Source organism: Anomaloglossus baeobatrachus, chromosome 12 (assembly GCF_048569485.1).
Source record: "Anomaloglossus baeobatrachus isolate aAnoBae1 chromosome 12, aAnoBae1.hap1, whole genome shotgun sequence".
NCBI classification, from domain to species: domain Eukaryota; kingdom Metazoa; phylum Chordata; class Amphibia; order Anura; family Aromobatidae; genus Anomaloglossus; species Anomaloglossus baeobatrachus.
Window position 1 is genome coordinate 90,931,283 of NC_134364.1, and position 18,595 is coordinate 90,949,877.

An 18,595-nucleotide genomic window follows, 5' to 3' on the forward strand; every position below is an offset into this window, starting at 1 on the left:
CTTGTTCTGGAAGATGATAGTAATATTTCATGCAGATAAAAAAACAGTCTCTATTTGGCCTTTCTTTTATTGAGAAATACACTGTTGTGAACGAGGTCTAGGTGGCGCCATTTTGTTTTGTGCTTTCAATGCCCTCTTGCCCATAGCAACCAGAGGTCAGGTCTTGGAAAATGAAAGTAGCACTGTGATTGGTTGCTACAAAACTACAGAGATGTTAAAAGATAGAAGCTGAACTCTGGTTACTGTGTAAAACAAGACCGACTTTGCCGTCAGGACAGTTCTTGTCAAAGAGGCGAATTGGGGGAGGGGGGGGGGGTGTCACATTTATGGAATAGGAAATATAGTGTTATTCTGAAAGGAAGCCCATAGCAACCAATCACAGCGCAGCTTTCATTTTTTTCAGAGCATTTTCTAGCATAAAAGCTGAGCTCTGTTTGGTTGCTATGGGCAATTTCGTTTCTATGGATGCCTACTAGGCCCTGCCTGATATAACATACTCCACTACACAATACTCATAAGTAGGGTAGTGTATTATTTATGTGCTAAAGGGACGGTATGTTTAAAATCAATAAAAAAGTTGTTTGTTTTTTAAATGCCCCAAAAATAAAACTATTTTTAAAAATATTTTGTATTGCCACCTCCGGAAGGAGAGATACGGTAAAATTAAACTAGTATTTACCCCCAAAATGCTGCCACTAACAAGTACGACTCAAAGATTACGCCACACAGGAGGGTCCGGGAGCAGAAAATAATTTATTATATAGAAAAACATAAAAAAAACCCAACAAATAAAACAGAAGGGATGAGGAGTTGTGCGCCCGTGTTGGTGCCTCCCCGCACAGCTCGGGGATCAGGAGGTTGGTACGCTCTGCTTGATGACGATTTTCTGCCGCACGTTGCGCTGACTGGTGTCCTGCGTGGTTGTGGCAGCAGCCATGGCGGCATTGGGTAGGCCGTGAGCAGTGATGTATTTCTTATAAGCCTCACGGATGATCTTGAAGGAGCGGGCGTTGTAATAGGGGATGTCAGTGATGGGGTCCCTGTACTGGGCGGGTTTGTGGGTGACGGGGCACAGCTCGCGGACAGGGAGCCGGGCTTTGTTCTTGGGGAAAATACGTTCAAATGTCTCATCTTCTGAGAAGGTGATGAAGGTGCGGGAACACTTGCCGACGGGAGGCGCAACGGAGTCACCGGACTGCTCTTGCTCCAACCTGGAAAAGAAGAGTGGGTCTCGGTATCCTCCGAAAACTAATATGGTGGCCAATCCGACCAACCAGTACAAATAGGTCTATGTGCGACTGACAGCCATATTGACTACACTCACCCTTCCACGTCTACGTTTTCCTCCTTCACGCTGACGTCTGTGATAAGAGGCATGACCACGGAGTGGTAGCGGATGGTTGGCCCCATGTATCGCTGCTTCTTCTGCACCTGCTTCTTCTTGTCTGCCTCCAGGCGCTCGTAATTTTCTGCCAGGAAGAAAAATAAAAAGTATATGGGGGGTGAATAGCAAAATTATTAACTCCTTCCTGACCGGTGGCTTTCTATTTTATTCTTCCCCCTCTTACGTTCACACGCCACCTCAATAAATCCTTAATGTGGGTGGTTGGGGGGGAGGGGGGGGTGTCACCTGACCTCGTGAGATTGCTTTTTTCACCCCTATGCCCTATGTGTCTGCCTCTTCCATACCCAGCGATCGGATGTTGATCTCCTCTGTAATCTTGGCCTCCTCCAGCAGCTCCTCCTGGGTCAGGGGTCTGTCGGGGTGGGGTCCTTTCTTTTTTCGGGACTGCACCTGCCTCTCTTGCACCCGCAGGAAAGTCTGGCGTGTGTGCTCCGTGGTAGATTGGCGCATCTGCTTACGACCTGGAGATAAAAGTCAAGTTCAAACTTCAGGATCCAGAAAGGGCTGATAACAGGGAGCAATAGCTTGAAGTGTTCACACACTCACTGTCTGCACTATCTTCTGTGACCTCCTGCGGGGGCGGCCTTTCCGGTCGGCTTTTGGGCGGAGCATCAGGTTTGGGCTTCGGTTTGGGTTTCAGAAGCTGAATTGGCTCCTGTGGAGAAGAAAAAAAGGTGATAGGAGTGACCGAGGCCCACACAGAGGTCTTTCACCATGCTTTACACACCCACCACATTCACTTATAACTGTGCAAATTCAAACTAACCAAAAGGCCGGCGATCAGTGACAGCAGGTCTCCAGAGTCACTCAGCAAGGCAACTAGGAATTGCTGACTGTTTCCACACTAGAAGATTACTGCTTGTGTCCTCACCTTATATGCCTTGGTCACGACCCTGCGCTTCCGCTTGGGTTCGTCCTCCTCGTGATCGCTGGTGGGCTCATCACCTTCATCAATGTCGAAGTCAGAGTCCACCTCATCTTCGCTCTCCGATCGGACCTGATGGAACTCCTCATCGCCAGATTCCTAAAGATGGCAAAAAAAAAGAGGGGGTCAGAGACAGTAATGATTACAGGGGATGTTGTACCATCAGTGACTGGGTAAATGCACCATCCCACGCCAAAAACAAGCATGGTTTTTTTTCGTATTTTTTAGCGTTTTCATCCCTTAACAACTGGGTGGTGCCGCTGTGAAATATAGCCGTGCATCAAGTTTCAGATCAGTTTTTAATGTCCAGACACAGTTTGGGCTGGGCTGAATGCAGCCTTAAGAGGCGGCTTCACCTTTGCGCAGAGTGTACATTATAGGGTATATATGAAATTATGGTTGCATTTTATCGCATTTTTTAAAGGAGGGGATCAGTGATCCAAAAAAATTGTATTTTAAAGTCCCCCACAAACAGTATTATGTCCCCACTGCACAATCTCCCACACACACAGTATAATGTCCCCACAGTACATTCCCCCACAAACAGTATGATGTCCCCACAGCACAATCTCCCCCACACACAGTATAATGTTCCCACAGCACAATCTCCCCCACACACAGTATAATGTTCCCACAGCACAATCTCCCCTACACACAGTATAATGTCCCCACAGTACATTCACCCACAAACAGTATAATGTTCCCACAGCACAATCTCCCCCACATACAGTATAATGTCCCCACAGCACATCCCCCCCACACACAGTAAAATGTCCCCACAGTACATTCTATCCCACACACAGTATAATGTCCCCACAGTACATTCCCCCACAAACAGTATACGGTAATGTTCCCACAGCACAATCTCCCCCTCACACAGTATAATGTCCCCACAGTACATTCTATCCCACACTGTATGATGTCCCCACACACAGTATAATGTCCCACAGTACAATCCCCCAAACACAGTATTATTATTATTTATTATTATAGCGCCATCCATTCCATGGCGCTTTACATGTGAAAGAGGTATAGTAGGGACAAGTACAATAATCATAAACAATACAAGACACAGACAGGTACAGGAGGATAGAGGTCCCTGCCCGCGAGGGCTCACAGTCTACAAGGGATAGGTGAGGATACAGTAGGTTAGGGTAGAGCTGATTGTGCGGCGCTGTATCAGACTGAGGGTTACGGCAGGTTGTAGGCTTGTCGGAAGAGGTGGGTCTTCAGGTTCCTTTTGAAGCTTGTCAAGGTAGGCAACAGTCTGATATGTTGTGGCAGAGCATTCCAGAGCATGGGGGAGGCACAGGAGAAATCTTGGATGCGATTGTGGGAAGAGGAGATGAGAGGGGAGTAGAGAAGGAGATCTTGTGAGGATCGAAGGATATGTGCAGGTAAGTACCGGGAGACTAGGTCAGAGATGTAGGGAGGAGACAGATTGTGGATAGCTTTGTAGGTCATGGTTAGGGTTTTGAACTGGAGTCTTTGGGCAATGGAAACCTAGTGAAGGGATTGGCAGAGAGGAGAGGTCGGGGAGTAGCGGGGGACAGGTGGATTAGCCACGGATCACATCATAGTTTGGTCTGTGGGACATCAGTGATTCTAGAAAAAAACGGACATGTCTCCGTGTGGCAATCACGGACACGCGTGTACGCTGCACGGAGACACAGTCAGTGAAATATCACTGATGTGAGCAGACTCATTGATTATAATGGGTATGCGTATGTTAGTGATTCTGGTACGTATAAAAAAAAAAGCACAAACGTACCAGAATCACTGACGTCTGAAACAGGCCTAATAAAGAGTTATAATAAAGAGTTAGGGTATGTGCGCACGTTGCTTTTTACCTGCTTTTTACCTGCTTTTTTGCTGCTTTTTCTTCTGCGCTGTTTAATGCCAAAATGGATGTGTTCTTCTATTCAAGCAAAGTCTATGGGAATTTGGGTTTCTTGTTCACACTATGTTGTTCAAAATGCTGCCTTTTTGAGGCAGAACTTTGGTCAAAAACTCAGCTTTTCAAAGAAGCAACATGTCAATTGTTTTTGCCATTTGGGTTTTGCACTGCAAAGCTGAGTTTTTGACCAAAGTTCTGCCACAAAAAGGCAGCATTTTGAACAACATAATGTGAACAAGAAACCCAAATTCCCATAGACTTTGCTTGAATAGAAGAACACATCCATTTTGGCATTAAACAGCGCAGAAGAAAAAGCAGCAAAAAAGCAGGTAAAAAGCAGGTAAAAAGCAACGTGCGCACATACCCTTAATGGCAGCCCATAGCTGCCACTTAAGGCCGCTTTACACGCTTCGATCTCGCTAGCGAGATCGCTAGCGTGCATACCCGCCCCCATCGTTTGTGCGTCACGGACCGTCACACGTACTTACCTGCCTAGCGACGTCGCTGTGTCCTTAGAAAGGAGGCGGTTCGTTCGGCATCACAGCGACGTCACTAAGCGGCCGCCCATTAGAAGCGGAGGGGCAGAGATGAGCGGGACGTAACATCCCGTCCACCTCCTTCCTTCCTCATTGCTGGCGGCCGCAGGTAAGGTGAGGTTCCTCGTTTCTGCGGTGTCACTGCTGGATTCTTGGTACAAACTGCTACAACGGATCATTTTTTTTATCGGCTCTGTCGCATCAGTTTTACCACAATCTGAGACGGATCCGTTGCAGCAGGCACAAACCGGATTGGGCCTGACGGCAAAAATTGGATGTGCGAAAGTAGCCTAATTGAATTCAATTTACATAGTCTCTCCACAACTTCTCACAACATAACTCAAACTCTACCGCACCCAAAAGCATCTCAAAGATTGGCTGACTGGTTCAGGCAGCCTTTATCTATCCCCCATTTCTTTGAGATGGCTGTATTGTCATTGTAAATAAGCACTTGTACCTTGTCCCCCCACCACACCTCTTTGTAAGCTCTCACAAGCAGGGTTGGCTTTTTGCTCTAATTATTGCATTTTCTATAACTGTTACTTGCTTGTATATGAACTTCTGAATTGTAAAGCGCTGCGGAATATGCCGGCACTATAGAAATTAAGATTGTTATTATTCTGGGGGGGGGGGGGATGTACTGTGGGGACAGTATGCTGTGTGGGGGAATGAACTGTGGGGACATTATATTGTGTGTGGAGGAATGAACTGTGGGGACATTATACTGTGTGTGGAGGAATGAACTGTGGGGACATTATACTGTGTGTGGAGGAATGAACTGTGGGGACATTATACTGCGTGTGGAGGAATGAACTGTGGGGACATTATACTGCGTGTGGAGGAATGAACTGTGGGGACATTATATTGTGTGTGGAGGAATGAACTGTGGGGACATTATACTGTGTGTGGAGGAATGAACTGTGGGGACATTGTACTGTGTGTGGAGGAATGAACTGTGGGGACATTATATTGTGTGTGGAGGAATGAACTGTGGGGACATTATACTGTGTGGGGGGGGAATGTACTGTGGGGACATTATACTGTGTGGGGGGGGAATGTACTGTGGGGACATCATACTTTGTGGAGGGCGGCAAATGTACTGTGGGGAGATACTGTGTGGGGGGAAATTGTACTGTGAGAACATTATAGTGTGTGTGTGTGTGTGTAATGTACTGTGGGGATATAATACTATGTGGGGAGACTGTACTGTATGGACATTATACAATACTGTGTGGGGTGAATGTACTGTGGGACATTATACTGTGAGGAGGGAATATACTGTACGAACATCATACTGTGTGGGGGGGAATGTACTGTGGGGACATTATTTACAATGACAATACAGCCATCTCAAAAGAAATGGGGGATAGATAAAGGCTGCCTGAACCAGTCAGCCAATCTTTGAGATGCTTTTGGGTGCGGTAGAGTTTGAGTTATGTTGTGAGAAGTTGTGGAGAGACTATGTAAATTGAATTCAATTAGGCTACTTTCGCACATCCGATTTTTGCCGTCAGGCCCAATCCGGTTTGTGCCTGCTGCAACTAATCCGTCTCAGATTGTGGTAAAACTGATGCGACGGAGCTGGTAAAATAACGGATCCGTTGTAGCAGTTTGTACCGAGAATCCAGCAGTGGCCGCGGGTAACCTGATGAAGCAGAGCTGAAAACTTCGTAGGACCTCGTGTGGATTACGTCAGACCTATCTATTTGGGGATTTTAATAAAGTGGTGACAGAGGGTGTTTTTTGTCTTTTATTTCAAATAAAGGATTTTTCAGTGTTTGTTTACTTTCACTACAGATTAATCATGGGGGATGTTTCATAGACAAATGTCATGATTAACCTAGGACTTAGTGGCATCTATGGGCTGTCATTAACTCTTTATTATAACTCTTTATTAGGCTTGTTTCAGACGTCAGTGATTCTGGTATGTTTGTGCTTTTTTTATACATACCAGAATCACTCACATACACAGACCCATTATAATCAATGAGTCTGCTCACATCAGTGATTTTTGACTGACCGTGTCTCCGTGCAGCGTACCCGCGTGTGCGTGATTGCCGCACGGAGACATGTCCGTTTTTTTCTGGAATCACTGATGTCCCACGGACCACACTATGGTGTGATCCGTGAGTCACCCGTGACGCACGTGTCAAAAAACACGGACATTTAAAATAAAAATACTTTTTACTCACTCGGCTCCAGCAACGCTCTGTGCAGCCTGCTGCTTCTGAGACGGCTCATTACTGTCGTGCATATTCATGAATGCACGACACAGCCGACCCAGAAGCAGCTGCTGCGGAGGTCAGCGCCGGCCGGATGCTGCACCGTGGGAGTGTTCAGCACCAAGGAGAGCGGAAGTGGGCACAGGTGAGTTGATCTCTATGTGCAATCACGGACCACAGAGAACGGAGCCCGGATTGCACATAGACAACCCACGTGTGCCATGAATAATTGCAAGTTTTACACGTCAGTGAAGAACGTCTGTGTTTTTCACTAACGTGTGAAACGGGCCTTACCCCGATAGCCACAGTACCAGGGCAATTCGGGATGAGCCGGGTAGAGTCCCGGAACTGTCGCATCTAATGGATGTGGCAATTCCAGGCGGCGGCTGGCTGATATTTTTAGGCTGGGGGGCTCCCCATTCTGAGAATACCGGCCTTCAGCCGTGTGGCTTTATCTTGGCTGGTATCAAAATTGGGGGGGGACCGCACGCCGTTATTTTTTAATTATTTATTTATTTATTTTACTGCAAGATTTAGACCCGCCCACTGGCAGCTGTGATTGGTTGCAGTGAGACAGCTGTCACTCAGCGTGGGGGCTCGTCTAACAGGAACCAATCACAGGCGCCGGTGGGCAGGGGCAGCATTGAATACGAGATGGCATAATGAGTGGCGGTGAAAGCGCGAGATTATGGGCAGGTACTTGCTGATGAAAATCACAGCACCGCCCATAATCTCGCGCATGCGCCGTGCCACTCTCGCGTGACTGTGCAATGTGCGAGCACGCATAATCTCGTGCTCACACTTTCACCGCCGCATCCACCGTTCTGCGCAAGCGCTGGCCAGCTTACCTCATGTCACCTCTTTGAAACTGCGTGATGGGGGACGGCCTAAAGCGACAGGAGGCAGACTAACGGACACCAGAGAGCCCGCCGCCGTGTACCATTATCAAGATTTGAATACAAAAAGGTACCACTTTATAAAGTCTTTATTTTGGTCAGAAAGGGGGCACAAGAACAGCAGGAACCTTGCTAGAATGCAGCCCAGGAGCTGCAGAGGGGGAGTCTTTTAGGTTTAGTGCAAGATTTCTGATGACAGGTTCCCTTTAACTTGGAGATCGCTGGTAGCGCAACAAATGAGTATTGGCCAGTAAAATCATGCTACATGCGTTGTGTTTGGTATCTATGTAAATGTAAAATCGAGAGATAAAATAGGACGCTAATATCTTTCACCTGTGTGGCCCAGGGGAAAAGATATGTGAAAAGCTAGAATTAAAGAACTTTGTGACAATCTTGGCACAGCCCACAAGAGACCTTAAAATGAGGTCACAGAGAGGGGGGGTTACCTGAGGGCATAAGAGTGATTAGCTCCTTTCTGGGGGGAGTCAGTATTGGAAGGCATCAGTAAGTGGTGATGCTGGCCGTCTTTCTACCATCTTCTTCTCTTGGGAGTCCCTCCCTCCCTAAATTCAGACGTTACATCTATGGCACGAGTTTAGTAAGTTTCACGGTTATAGCTTTTATTTTTATGTAACTGTCTATACAGTATTTGTATTTTTCCCTTTTGTAAATTCTTGTATATTTTTTAAACACTGCCTATTCTCAGATTAAATATAAAATTTAATAGTTTGTTTCCTTCTGTTCTATATACGAAACCAAACCCGTCCGAAAAGCCTTCTGCTATCTGAAATGGGTCCCCAGCTACCTGTAGAAAGTTGGGTGGTGGCAGCATAATTATTATTGCATAGAATTATTGGGGTGCTATCATTAAGGGTACCGAGGTATATATATATTCCATTAGCGGGAATCGGTGATATATACATTTACCCTTGCTGTGAGACCTCCAATATTTGGCATTATTAGCTCAGCAGCCTCATTCTGTTCATTGTCCTGCAGTACCAAAAGTGGACTGCCGGCAAGAGGGGCGCTAGAGAACGGTCGTGATTGTGACAAATCAGCAAACAGCTGCAGGATATCTGAGTGACTACCCCGGCTGTTCATGACACAATTCAATGAGGATAAAAACGCATCCAGTGCTGGAACCGTTTTATCTGGTATTCGCCAGATTGTGCCTGACGGCAAAAACTGCGTGTGTGAAAGCAGCCTTAGGGAGTGTGATAGGCCACCCTAAAAAGATGTATTTTAGGGAGCGTATGAAGCTGAGTAAGTTGTGGTTCGTCCTAGTTTCTTGGGGTAGAGCATTCCAGAGGATTGGTGCAGCTCAGGAAAAGTCTTGGATGCAGGAGTGGGAGGTTTGGATTAGTGTGGATGTTAGTCGAAAGTCGTTTGCAGAGTGTAGAGAATGGGTGGGGTGATAGACAGAGAGGAGGGTGGAGATGTAGGGGGTGCTGCACTGTGGAGAGCTTTGTGGGTGAGAACAAACAATTTGAATTGGATCCTATGATATATGGGCAGCCAGTGCAATGACTGGACTATAGAAAAGTCTAGTTAGGGGGGAGACCAATTAGTAGAAAAGTCAAGGCAGGAGTGGATCAGGGCCACGGTGAGGGTTTTTGTAGTTTCCAAGGGGCAGATTCTAGAGATGTTCATCGGAGCAGGCGACAAGAGAGGGTGAGAAATTGTATATAGGAGAAGGAAAGATCTGTCTCAAACAAAACACCCAGACAGCGAGCCAGCTGCTTAAGCGTTATCGTGGTGCCACACACAGAGAGGGGGATGTCAGTTTTAGGGAGGTTAGAAGATGGAGGGAATAGAAGAAGTTCAATTTTGGAAAGGTTAAGTTTCAGATAGAGAGCAGACATGACATTGCAAACTGCAGTCAGGCAGTGACTTGTGTTATGTAGTACAGCGGGGGTGAGCTCAGGGGATGAGGTCTATAGTTGTGTCATCAGCATAAAGATGGTACTGGAAGCCAAATCTACTGATGGTCTGTCCAATTGGGGCAGTGTAGAGGGAGAAAAGAAGAGGGCCAAGGACTGAACCTTGAGGGACCTCAACAGTGAGAGGGAGAGGAGAAGATGTGGAGCCAGCAAATGATACACTGATCGAGCGGCCAGAAAGATAGGAAGAGAACCAGGAGAGCACAGTGTCCTTTAGGCCGATAGAATGGAGCATAGAGAGAAGGAGATGGTGGTCAACAGTGTCGAAGGCGGCAGAAAGGTCAAGAAGAATAAGCAGAGAGCGGTCACCATTACGTTTTGCTGTCAGTAGGTCATTGGTCATTTTGATGAGGGCAGTTTCTCTCGAGTGTTAGGCGTGAAAGCCAGACTGTAAAGGATCTAAAAGAGAGTGAGTGGAAAGGTAGCGGGTGAGGCGAGAGTAGACCAGGCGCTCCAAGAGTTTGGCGATGAAGGGGAGATTGGAGACTGGTCTGTAGTTGTTCGTGCTGGATGGGTCAAGGGAAGGTTTTTATAATAATGGAGTAATGATAGAGTGTTTGAGTGAAAAGGGGAAGATACCAGAAGAGAGAGTGAAGATTTTAGTTAGGTGAGTGGTGACAATCGGAGAGAGGGACTGGAGTAGGTGTGACGGAAAGGGATCAGTAGGGCAAGTGGTAGGGCGAGAAGAGGACAGCAGCCTGGAGACTTCCTCCTCTGTGACTGGGTCAAATGTGGAAAATGAGCTGGATGGGATATGGGGATGGATGGGATTCACAAAGCTTGGTGGCTGGGAGCTGATCTCTCTGCGGATGTTTTCTATTTTCTCTGTAAAATACCAGGCCAGATCATCAGCATGAAGGGCTGTGATGGGGGTCTGTACTTTGGGACTGAAGTGGGACTAATGTCCCCCCACACATTGTATGATATCCCCACACACACATTATGATGTCCCTACAGTTCTCCCTCCCCTTATGATCCTTAGTCAACTGTCCCACTTGTCTCCATCCCTTCTCCTCAGTGACGGAGTTGCTTTCTGTTGTGAAGTCATTAGGTCTTCTCAATTTCGTTATTCTCCACCCCACCATAGGCTGCTTTCACACCTCCGGTTTTAGCAGAGCCGGCCAATGCGGCTCTAAAACCTATGCAACGGATGCGGCGACAATACTGCATCCTTTGCATAAGTTTTTGACATGCGGCCCGTCCGGTTTTTGCCGCTTGCGGCAGGCTACTGAGCATGCGCAGTGTAAAAAAACGCATGCGGCGGCCATAGGCATGCATTGCAACTCGCGCCGCATCGGCCGGATGCGGCGCGATGCGTTTTTTTTTGCCGGACAAAAAAACAAACATGCCAACGTGCCAGGCAACGTTCCATCCGGCCGCCGCATCGGCTAAATCTGCCGCATGCGGCAAAAACCAGACCGACCGCAAGCCCATGCGGCACAATCCAACACTAATGAAAGTCTATGCAAAAAAAACGCAACCGGCGGCAAACAAAAAACGGTTGCGGTTTTTCTGCAAAGCACCAGATTGTGCCGCACAGGAAAAACCGGAGGTGTGAAAGCAGCCGGCTCGCTTCACATCACCGGTATTTTGCCACAAAACCGGATCCATCACAAATGCGTTTCAGTTCCATTATTTTCCAATGGAATTGCAGCTAGATGCGGTCACATGAGGTTGTGTATGACGCACGCAATCGCACGTGACAGCATCTTGACACGATTCCATTGGAAAAGAATGGAACTGAAACGCATTTGTGACGGATCCGGTTTTGTGGCAAAATACCGCTGATGTGAAGCGAGCCTGATGGAGCAAGGATATACTGTGGACTCCGCCATCATGTCCTGACAACGTCCGACCAGTCTTCCCCGGGACCCTCAGGGTTATACGTCAGCTGATCGTAGGCTATGACGCCATGTAAGTGCCGCAGTCAGAGACGTCTCATAATAAGTGCCAGGCACTGTCCCTGATACCACCCATGGCTGCCCCTTCTCAGCACTCATCTATGTGGTCACAACCTGGACTCCTACTCATCCTGAGCCTCCTGGTGCATGATGAAAGCTTTGGAGGTATAGGGTGTAGAGCACAGTGGAACATAAAGCAGGACTACAAGTTCCAGCATGCCTCACTGACAGCCTGCAGGTCGCTACAGACCTACGAGGGCATGCTGGGAGAGGTAGTTCGGCTTCAAACACCCACCTCGTTGAACCCTCCATACGTCGTCTTGTAGAAGTCATCCTCCTCCTCCCGGGTCAGCAGACCGGACATGCGGTTTCCCGCCGTCTTACGGGGCGCTCTGCTCTCCGCCAAACTCATCTTGCGATTCTGGAAATCGGTCATCGGCAGGACGGGTCTACAGAACAAGGCGAAATAACCGAGCGCCAAGCGGAGAGCGACGCAGCCAATCAGAATGCAGCACAGAAGCGGCTTAGCCAATTGCAGAGATTGATATAATCCGGCAGTTGGTGGAACGCAAATACGTTATCAGTTCCGCGACAATGTGCAGCTACTGCCAACCAAAAGCCAACCACAACATGGCTGCCCACAGTGATTTCTGCTTTATTGAAAATATAGAAGTGAATAGAATGAAGTTGATTATTTATATTTGTCTCCATCTTTATTCTGGTTCTCCCTGTGAGCAATAATGAGATTACAAAGTGACGCTACATCAAACTGCTCCATGCGATTCCCTAAAGGCCGTACTTTCTTGTCATTATAGTCCCCACCATTTTCAGGACCCGTGCTTGTTGTCAGTGAGTGGAAACAATACATACATGTCAAGGTGTTTACATTCGCCGACAACAACGTAATGGATACAGAAAATGAACCCTGAGTGCTCGCCCCCTAGTGGTAGCCTCGGCACACGGCTCCTCCCGGTCACCTTCTGTTGTCATTTAAAAATGGCGTCCGCCTGTGCGGCCTCACTGCCCTTACTTATACGTAGAGTCCTATTGGGTGCGCGGTGGTGACGTATTTGGACGCTCCCTCCTTCTGTAGCAAGCAGGAAAAATGGCCGGAGCCGGTGGAGAAGAAGACAAGGAGCTGGACGAGCTGCTGGACAGTGAGTGGGGGCGGGGGCACTGCGACTGCTCTCTGGTGTCAGCCAGCAGATGACACTTTATGGGGATCTAGGATGATTGACATTCTGTGTGCGCAGGATCTGCAACTGCTCTCTGGTATCAGGTGCAATTTACCTCTGCTCCTGCAGATCTTGCAGTCTGAACACGCTGGGAGTTGTAGTCTGTGACTGATTTACATATGAATGAGGTGCTATTGCTCTCTGGTGTCAGGTGTTTTGTGTGTAATTCCTCTCTGGTGTCAGTCAGTGTGATTATCTTCATTTTTTGTCTACGACAGGTGCATTGGACGATTTCGAAAAGACGAGTTGTCCCCCTCCTCCTCCCCCTCCATCCGTAGCTTCTGACAGATCCGCAGAGAGGCCGCCAGCCGATGCCGCTAAGGTGAGTGCTGCCACCCCGTACGTCAGCCGACCTGTCGTCCCCTGACCCCGGGGGGGGTGGCTGCCCTGTCGTCGTCTGACCCCGGGGGGGTGGTTGCCCTGTCGTCCCCTGACCCCGGGGGGGTGGTTGCCCTGTCGTCCCCTGACCCCGGGGGGGTGGCTGCCCTCTTTTAGTCCCCTGACCCCGGGGGGCGCTGCCCTGTGCTTCCTTGACCCCGGGGGGGGGCTCCGCTGTCCTTCCCTGATTCTGGGGGGACTACTCCCTTTTAGTCTCCTGACTCCAGGGGACGCTGCCCCGTGCTCTCTTCCGGCAGGACGCCCTCTTCACGTCTCAGGAGAAGTTCTTCCAGGAGCTGTTCAGCAGCGAGCTCGCCGCACAGGCCACAGAGGAGTTCGAGAAGGCCATGAAGGAGTTGGCGGAGGAAGAGCCGCACCTGGTGGAGCAGTTCCAGAGGTTGTCAGAGGCGGCCGGGAAAGTGGGTAAGAGGCAAAGGTCACATAGTGCTGAGCCAGAGGGCAAAGGGCAGAGTGCCCAAGACTGCGCTTTCAAGGTCACTTTGCTCTTCCGGACAGGAAGCGATGAGACGTCGCAGCAGGAATTCACGTCGTGCCTGAAGGAAACGCTGACAGGACTGGCCAAGAATGCTGATGACCTGCAGGTGAGGTGGGCAGCGTTGGGGGTCTCAGGCACATGTTCCCCGCTGATGCCGTTTGTGCTTCGCAGAATTCCAGCCTGTCGGAGGAGGAGCTGTCCCGCGCCATGGAGGGTCTGGGCATGGACGAAGGGGAGAGTGAGGGCAACATCCTGCCGTTCATGCAGAACATCATGCAGAACCTGCTGTCCAAGGAGGTCCTGTACCCGTCCCTGAAGGAGATCACAGACAAGGTGAGAGGCGCCCCTATGGTGGAGGCCATATCTGGTGTACCAAGCTCTCCCGGGAGCTGAGGCATTTAATTTTCCTTCTTTCTCCTCTTCCCATCAATCAGTTCCCAGAATGGCTTCAGACGCATCAGGACACGCTGCCTGCCGAGGAGTACCGCAAGTACCAGGAGCAGCACAGCCTGATGGCCAGGATCTGCCGGCACTTCGAGACCGAGCAGTCAGGGGATGAGGCCGCTAGGTTTGAGGCCATCATGGATTTGATGCAGCAGGTGAGTGGTGCGGTGCTATACACCTGTGTGCCATAGGGTCAGGAGGGCAGCACTTCTCTCTGTGGGACGAGAGAGCTGGAAGCAGCAGGGGGCGCTGCCCTTGTCGGGGCCAGCGCAGGGGTTGCTGCTTTTCTCTGGGACTGGTACTGACAACCTTCTTTGCTTTTTCAGCTGCAAGAGCTCGGACATCCGCCTAAGGAACTGGCCGGTGACTCGGTGAGTAAGCGCATCCTCCTGAAGCCATTTGCTAATAGCTGTATAAAGCATCACACCCCATGTGCAGTGCATTCTTAGATGCAGTTGTGCTGGCCGCAGTTATCCCCCTTCCCTGTCCCCCATTGCTCAGTTTTTATGACAGTTTTGGGGCGATCCTTCCTTTTCTGGCTGCTGCCTGTATAGAGGAGTATAAATAGCTGCTGGGCATGGGTTCACTTTAATCCCCGCCCCCTGGCACCCTGTGACGGAGTCATCTGCTCTGCTGTGACCGGTTTTGGCTTCTTGGCTCGGCTGTGCAGCTTGCTTACTAACTCTGCTTACACTCCTAGCCCCCGGACACGGGCGCCCATCACCCACTATTGCCCAGTGGTAACCCTCCTCCCTGGTGGCAGGGGGGCTGCGTACGATTACTGGCTGATATTACACAGCTTCTGATTTCTTGCAGCCGCCCGGTTTGAACTTTGATCTGGACCCCACGAACCTGAATCCCGGCAGTGGCAGCGGCGATCAGTGCGGGATCATGTGATGGCAGTGGACGGTGCAGCGGGACGCCGGCTGTCAGGCCTCAGGACAATCTGACGTTGCCTTACTGTAATCACTAATGATCCCCGGAGCTGAGAATGAGCGCGGCCCCCCCTACAGGGACTGAGCTGTATGTAGAAAAGAGGGTGCTGCCACTTTAACTCCTGTAACTACTCTGGAGACTAACATCAGGCACCGCCTCCATCCGTCCATGGTGCCACACGGGACCCCGTCACCCGCACTAAGAAGCACGTGGTAATGCCACTCATCAGGACCCCTCGCACCTCACTGAGAACAAGAGGGGCATCAGGACACACCCTGACGGGCTTCAATTTTGTGTGCGCTGCCTTTTTAGAGGAAGGTCCATGACCTGAACTGTAAAATAAAATGTAAAATTAATGTGGCTCTGCCTCCTTCAAGAGACCCCGCCCCCTCTACCGAAGTCACAGGATCTGTGGTGTGCTGCCCCCTAGTGCTGGTCTGATGTATATACTGCTTACTATGTAAGGCCCCCTTCACACGTTCGTGAAACACGTGTGTGTTTGGCCTGTTTCCGTATGTACCGGAGACACGGCCAAACATGCACCAATGTTAATCTATGTTTGAGGTCACACGTGCGTTATTTCATAATGTCCGTGATCCGTATGTGTTTCCGTTTTGCACGGAAGCATTTCCGTTTTCTGCACGGAACACGCACACGCAGACACCATGAAAGTCAATGGTTATGTGCGCACAATACGTGACACGGATGCATCTCTGTATGCTCCGTGTACGTTTTGTGCTTTTTTTTTCTAGCGCTGTCAGTCATTCTTTGTTTTCCTGTCTATGTCATGTCGTTCAATCTCCCTCAGTTCGTCGGTCGGTCTCTCTCTGTCTTGTCTGTCCCTCTAGCTGTCTGTCGGTCAGTCTCCCCCATCTCTCATACTTACCGATTCCCGATCACTGGCGCGGCGCTGCACGGCTGTTCACTAAACTCCGGCGGCTTTTCCTCTTTTGAAAATGCCAGCCGCTCATTAAACAATCTCGTATTCCCTGCTTTCCCCGCCCACCGGCGCCTATGATTGGTTGCCGTTAGCTGTCAATCAGCGTGGGGGCGTGTAACTGCAACCAATCATACGCGCCGGTGGACGGGGAAAGCAGGGAATACGAGATTGTTTAATGAGCGGCCAGCTTTTTCAAAAGAGGAAAAGCCGCCGGAGTTTAGAGAACAGCTGTGTAGCGCCGCGCCGGTGATTGGGGAAAGGTGAGTATGAGAGAGGGGTACTCCATTCAGTCACTCTGGGGATTAGCGGTCACCGGTGAGTCCTTCACGGGTGACTGCTAATCAGGACGCCACACAGACAGAGCCGCGGTATGACAATGAAGTCGGGTGAAGTTCATTCTCTATGCGCCACTCTGTCTGCTGTCAGCGGGTATGTATCTACGACATTGTGCATCACAAACACGCATAAATTCACACGGACAACACATACACATGTCAGTTATTTCTCTCACGCCTAAACGGACAACCAACACGCACACACGGCTAGCATATGGCATTCAAACAGATGGCACACAGACACAAAAAAAGGACACAAAAACGGAAAACGGACCCGAAAAACGGACGTAACACACGTGCGTTTTTTTTCACGGACGTGGGAAGGGGGCCTAAGGGATATAGCTGTAAATACAGAGGAGCCCCAGCCCGGTGAGGTGTAGAGCGAGGGGGCCCCAGCCCGGTGAGGTGTACAGTGGTGTACACAGAGTCGCTCCTGCCCGGTGAGGTGTACAGCGAGGGGGCCCCATCCCGGTGAGGTGTACAGCGAGGGGGCCCCAGCCCGGTGAGGTGTACAGCGAGGGGGCCCCAGCCCGGTGAGGTGTACAGCGAGGGGGTTCCAGCCCGGTGAGGTGTACAGCGAGGGGGCTCCAGCCCGGTGAGGTGTAAAGCGAGGGGGCTCCAGCCCGGTGAGGTGTACAGCGAGGGGGCCCCAGCCCGGTGAGGTGTACAGCGAGGGGGCCCCAGCCCGGTGAGGTGTATAGCGGTGTACACAGAGTCGCTTCTGCCAGGTGAGGTACAGTGGGTACAGAAAGTATTCAGACCCCTTTAAATTTCTTCGGCGCTCCATTGGGAGACCCAGACGATCGGGTGTATAGCACTGCCTCCGGAGGCCACACAAAGCAATTACACTAAAAAGTGTAAGGCCCCTCCCCTTCTGGCTATACACCCCCAGTGGGATCACTGGCTCACCAGTTTTCTGCTTTGTGCGAAGGAGGTCAGACATCCACGCATAGCTCCACTGTTTAGTCAGCAGTAGCTGCTGACTATGTTGGATGGAAGAAAAGAGGGCCCATATGGGGCCCCCAGCATGCTCCCTTCTTACCCCACTTGTGGTTTGTAAGGTTGAGGTACCCATTGCGGGTACAGAGGCTGGAGCCCACATGCTGTTTTCCTTCCCCATCCCCCTGAGGGGCTCTGAGGAAGTGGGATCTTACCGGCCCCCAAGCCCTGAGGCCGGGCTCCATCCACAGACCCAGTGAACCTGCTGGATACGGAGCTGGGTACCGTTCAGGGACAAGGCCCTGCAACTTTCAGGTACTCTGTGTCCCCGTACAGACAGGCACGCACACGCCAGACTTGCTGGGTGTGTTAGTGCGCCGGGGACAGTAGCGCTGCACGCTGGGGTTTGAGTCACAGCAGCTTAGCTGTGTGACTTCATGTGCTGGGAACTACCGCGCCGGCCACTCTCGGAGCGGCGGCGCGGCTGGGACTTGTAGTGCGTCGGGGACTTAGCGCCGACCGCGCTTTTACGGCGGCGGCGCTTATAAATTTAGTCCCCGGCTTTTGCGGCCTAGCTCCGCTTCGTTCCCGCCCCCTCCCTGTCACTCAGGGAATGGGACAGACGCTGTGCAATCGTCGGCGCCGAGGGCTGGAGCCTTATTTACATGCTCCAGCCCTCTCACTAGGCACAGTGGGACGCAGGTTTCCCGCTTTTGGTCTGAGCACGCCCAGGGCCCGCCCCCCCCTCCACAGGACGCCGGCAGCCATTCCTGCATGCAGTCTGGCTGGAGGACGGACACAGGCTCTGGGAGACCCAGACTAGGGATTTCTGGCGACCACACACCCGCGTTTAGCGGGCGGTAAGCAGCACATTAGTGCTGGCCCCACTAGTGCCACAGTGTGTATTGGTGTACTTTTTCCTGTACCAGATATATATATATATATACTGCACTGTACGGTCGCTTCTTGGCTGTATACCCCTATATTGCTCTGAGGAGACAGCAACATGTCATCCACAAAACGCAAGGGTGCCAAGGCACGGGCTGTATACACTGCTTGTACAGCATGTGGGGCTAATCTACCAGCAGGCTCCAACGACTCTCATTGTGTGCAATGTTCAGTCCCAGTGGCACTTCGGCAGCCAGAGTCTATGGTGGTGGTAGCCCAGGC

At 50.4% G+C, this 18,595-nt stretch overlaps 2 protein-coding genes across 2 annotated transcripts; one reads left to right on the forward strand and one right to left on the reverse strand.

The window, feature by feature from the left end:
* Positions 1–734: 734 nt before the first annotated feature.
* Positions 735–12,188, reverse strand: VPS72 (vacuolar protein sorting 72 homolog). Its single transcript, XM_075331243.1, has 6 exons — positions 12,018–12,188; positions 2,277–2,429; positions 1,952–2,060; positions 1,690–1,866; positions 1,325–1,469; positions 735–1,211 (listed from the first exon to the last, which is right to left on the reverse strand). Exons 1-6 carry the CDS (start codon positions 12,156–12,158, stop codon positions 851–853), a joined length of 1,086 nt encoding a protein of 361 aa, XP_075187358.1. The 5' UTR covers positions 12,159–12,188; the 3' UTR covers positions 735–850.
* Positions 12,189–12,777: 589 nt separating this feature from the next.
* Positions 12,778–15,567, forward strand: PEX19 (peroxisomal biogenesis factor 19). Its single transcript, XM_075330902.1, has 8 exons — positions 12,778–12,879; positions 13,176–13,279; positions 13,593–13,758; positions 13,852–13,937; positions 14,003–14,164; positions 14,266–14,430; positions 14,602–14,646; positions 15,092–15,567. The coding sequence occupies exons 1-8, from the start codon at positions 12,828–12,830 to the stop codon at positions 15,170–15,172; spliced, it is 861 nt and encodes a 286-aa protein (XP_075187017.1). The 5' UTR covers positions 12,778–12,827; the 3' UTR covers positions 15,173–15,567.
* The last annotated feature ends 3,028 nt before the right edge of the window (positions 15,568–18,595 follow it).

Coding starts and splice junctions, on each gene's coding strand:
- PEX19 (XM_075330902.1), top strand. CDS start 12,828: ATGGCCGGAGCCGGTGGAGAAGAAGACAAGGAGCTGGACGAGCTGCTG. Junction 13,938..14,002: donor AGAATGCTGATGACCTGCAG/GTGAGGTGGGCA, acceptor TGTGCTTCGCAG/AATTCCAGCCTGTCGGAGGA. Junction 14,431..14,601: donor TCATGGATTTGATGCAGCAG/GTGAGTGGTGCG, acceptor TTGCTTTTTCAG/CTGCAAGAGCTCGGACATCC.
- VPS72 (XM_075331243.1), bottom strand. CDS start 12,158: ATGACCGATTTCCAGAATCGCAAGATGAGTTTGGCGGAGAGCAGAGCG. Junction 2,430..12,017: donor CGTATGGAGGGTTCAACGAG/GTGGGTGTTTGA, acceptor TGCCATCTTTAG/GAATCTGGCGATGAGGAGTT. Junction 2,061..2,276: donor TCGTGACCAAGGCATATAAG/GTGAGGACACAA, acceptor TCTTCTCCACAG/GAGCCAATTCAGCTTCTGAA.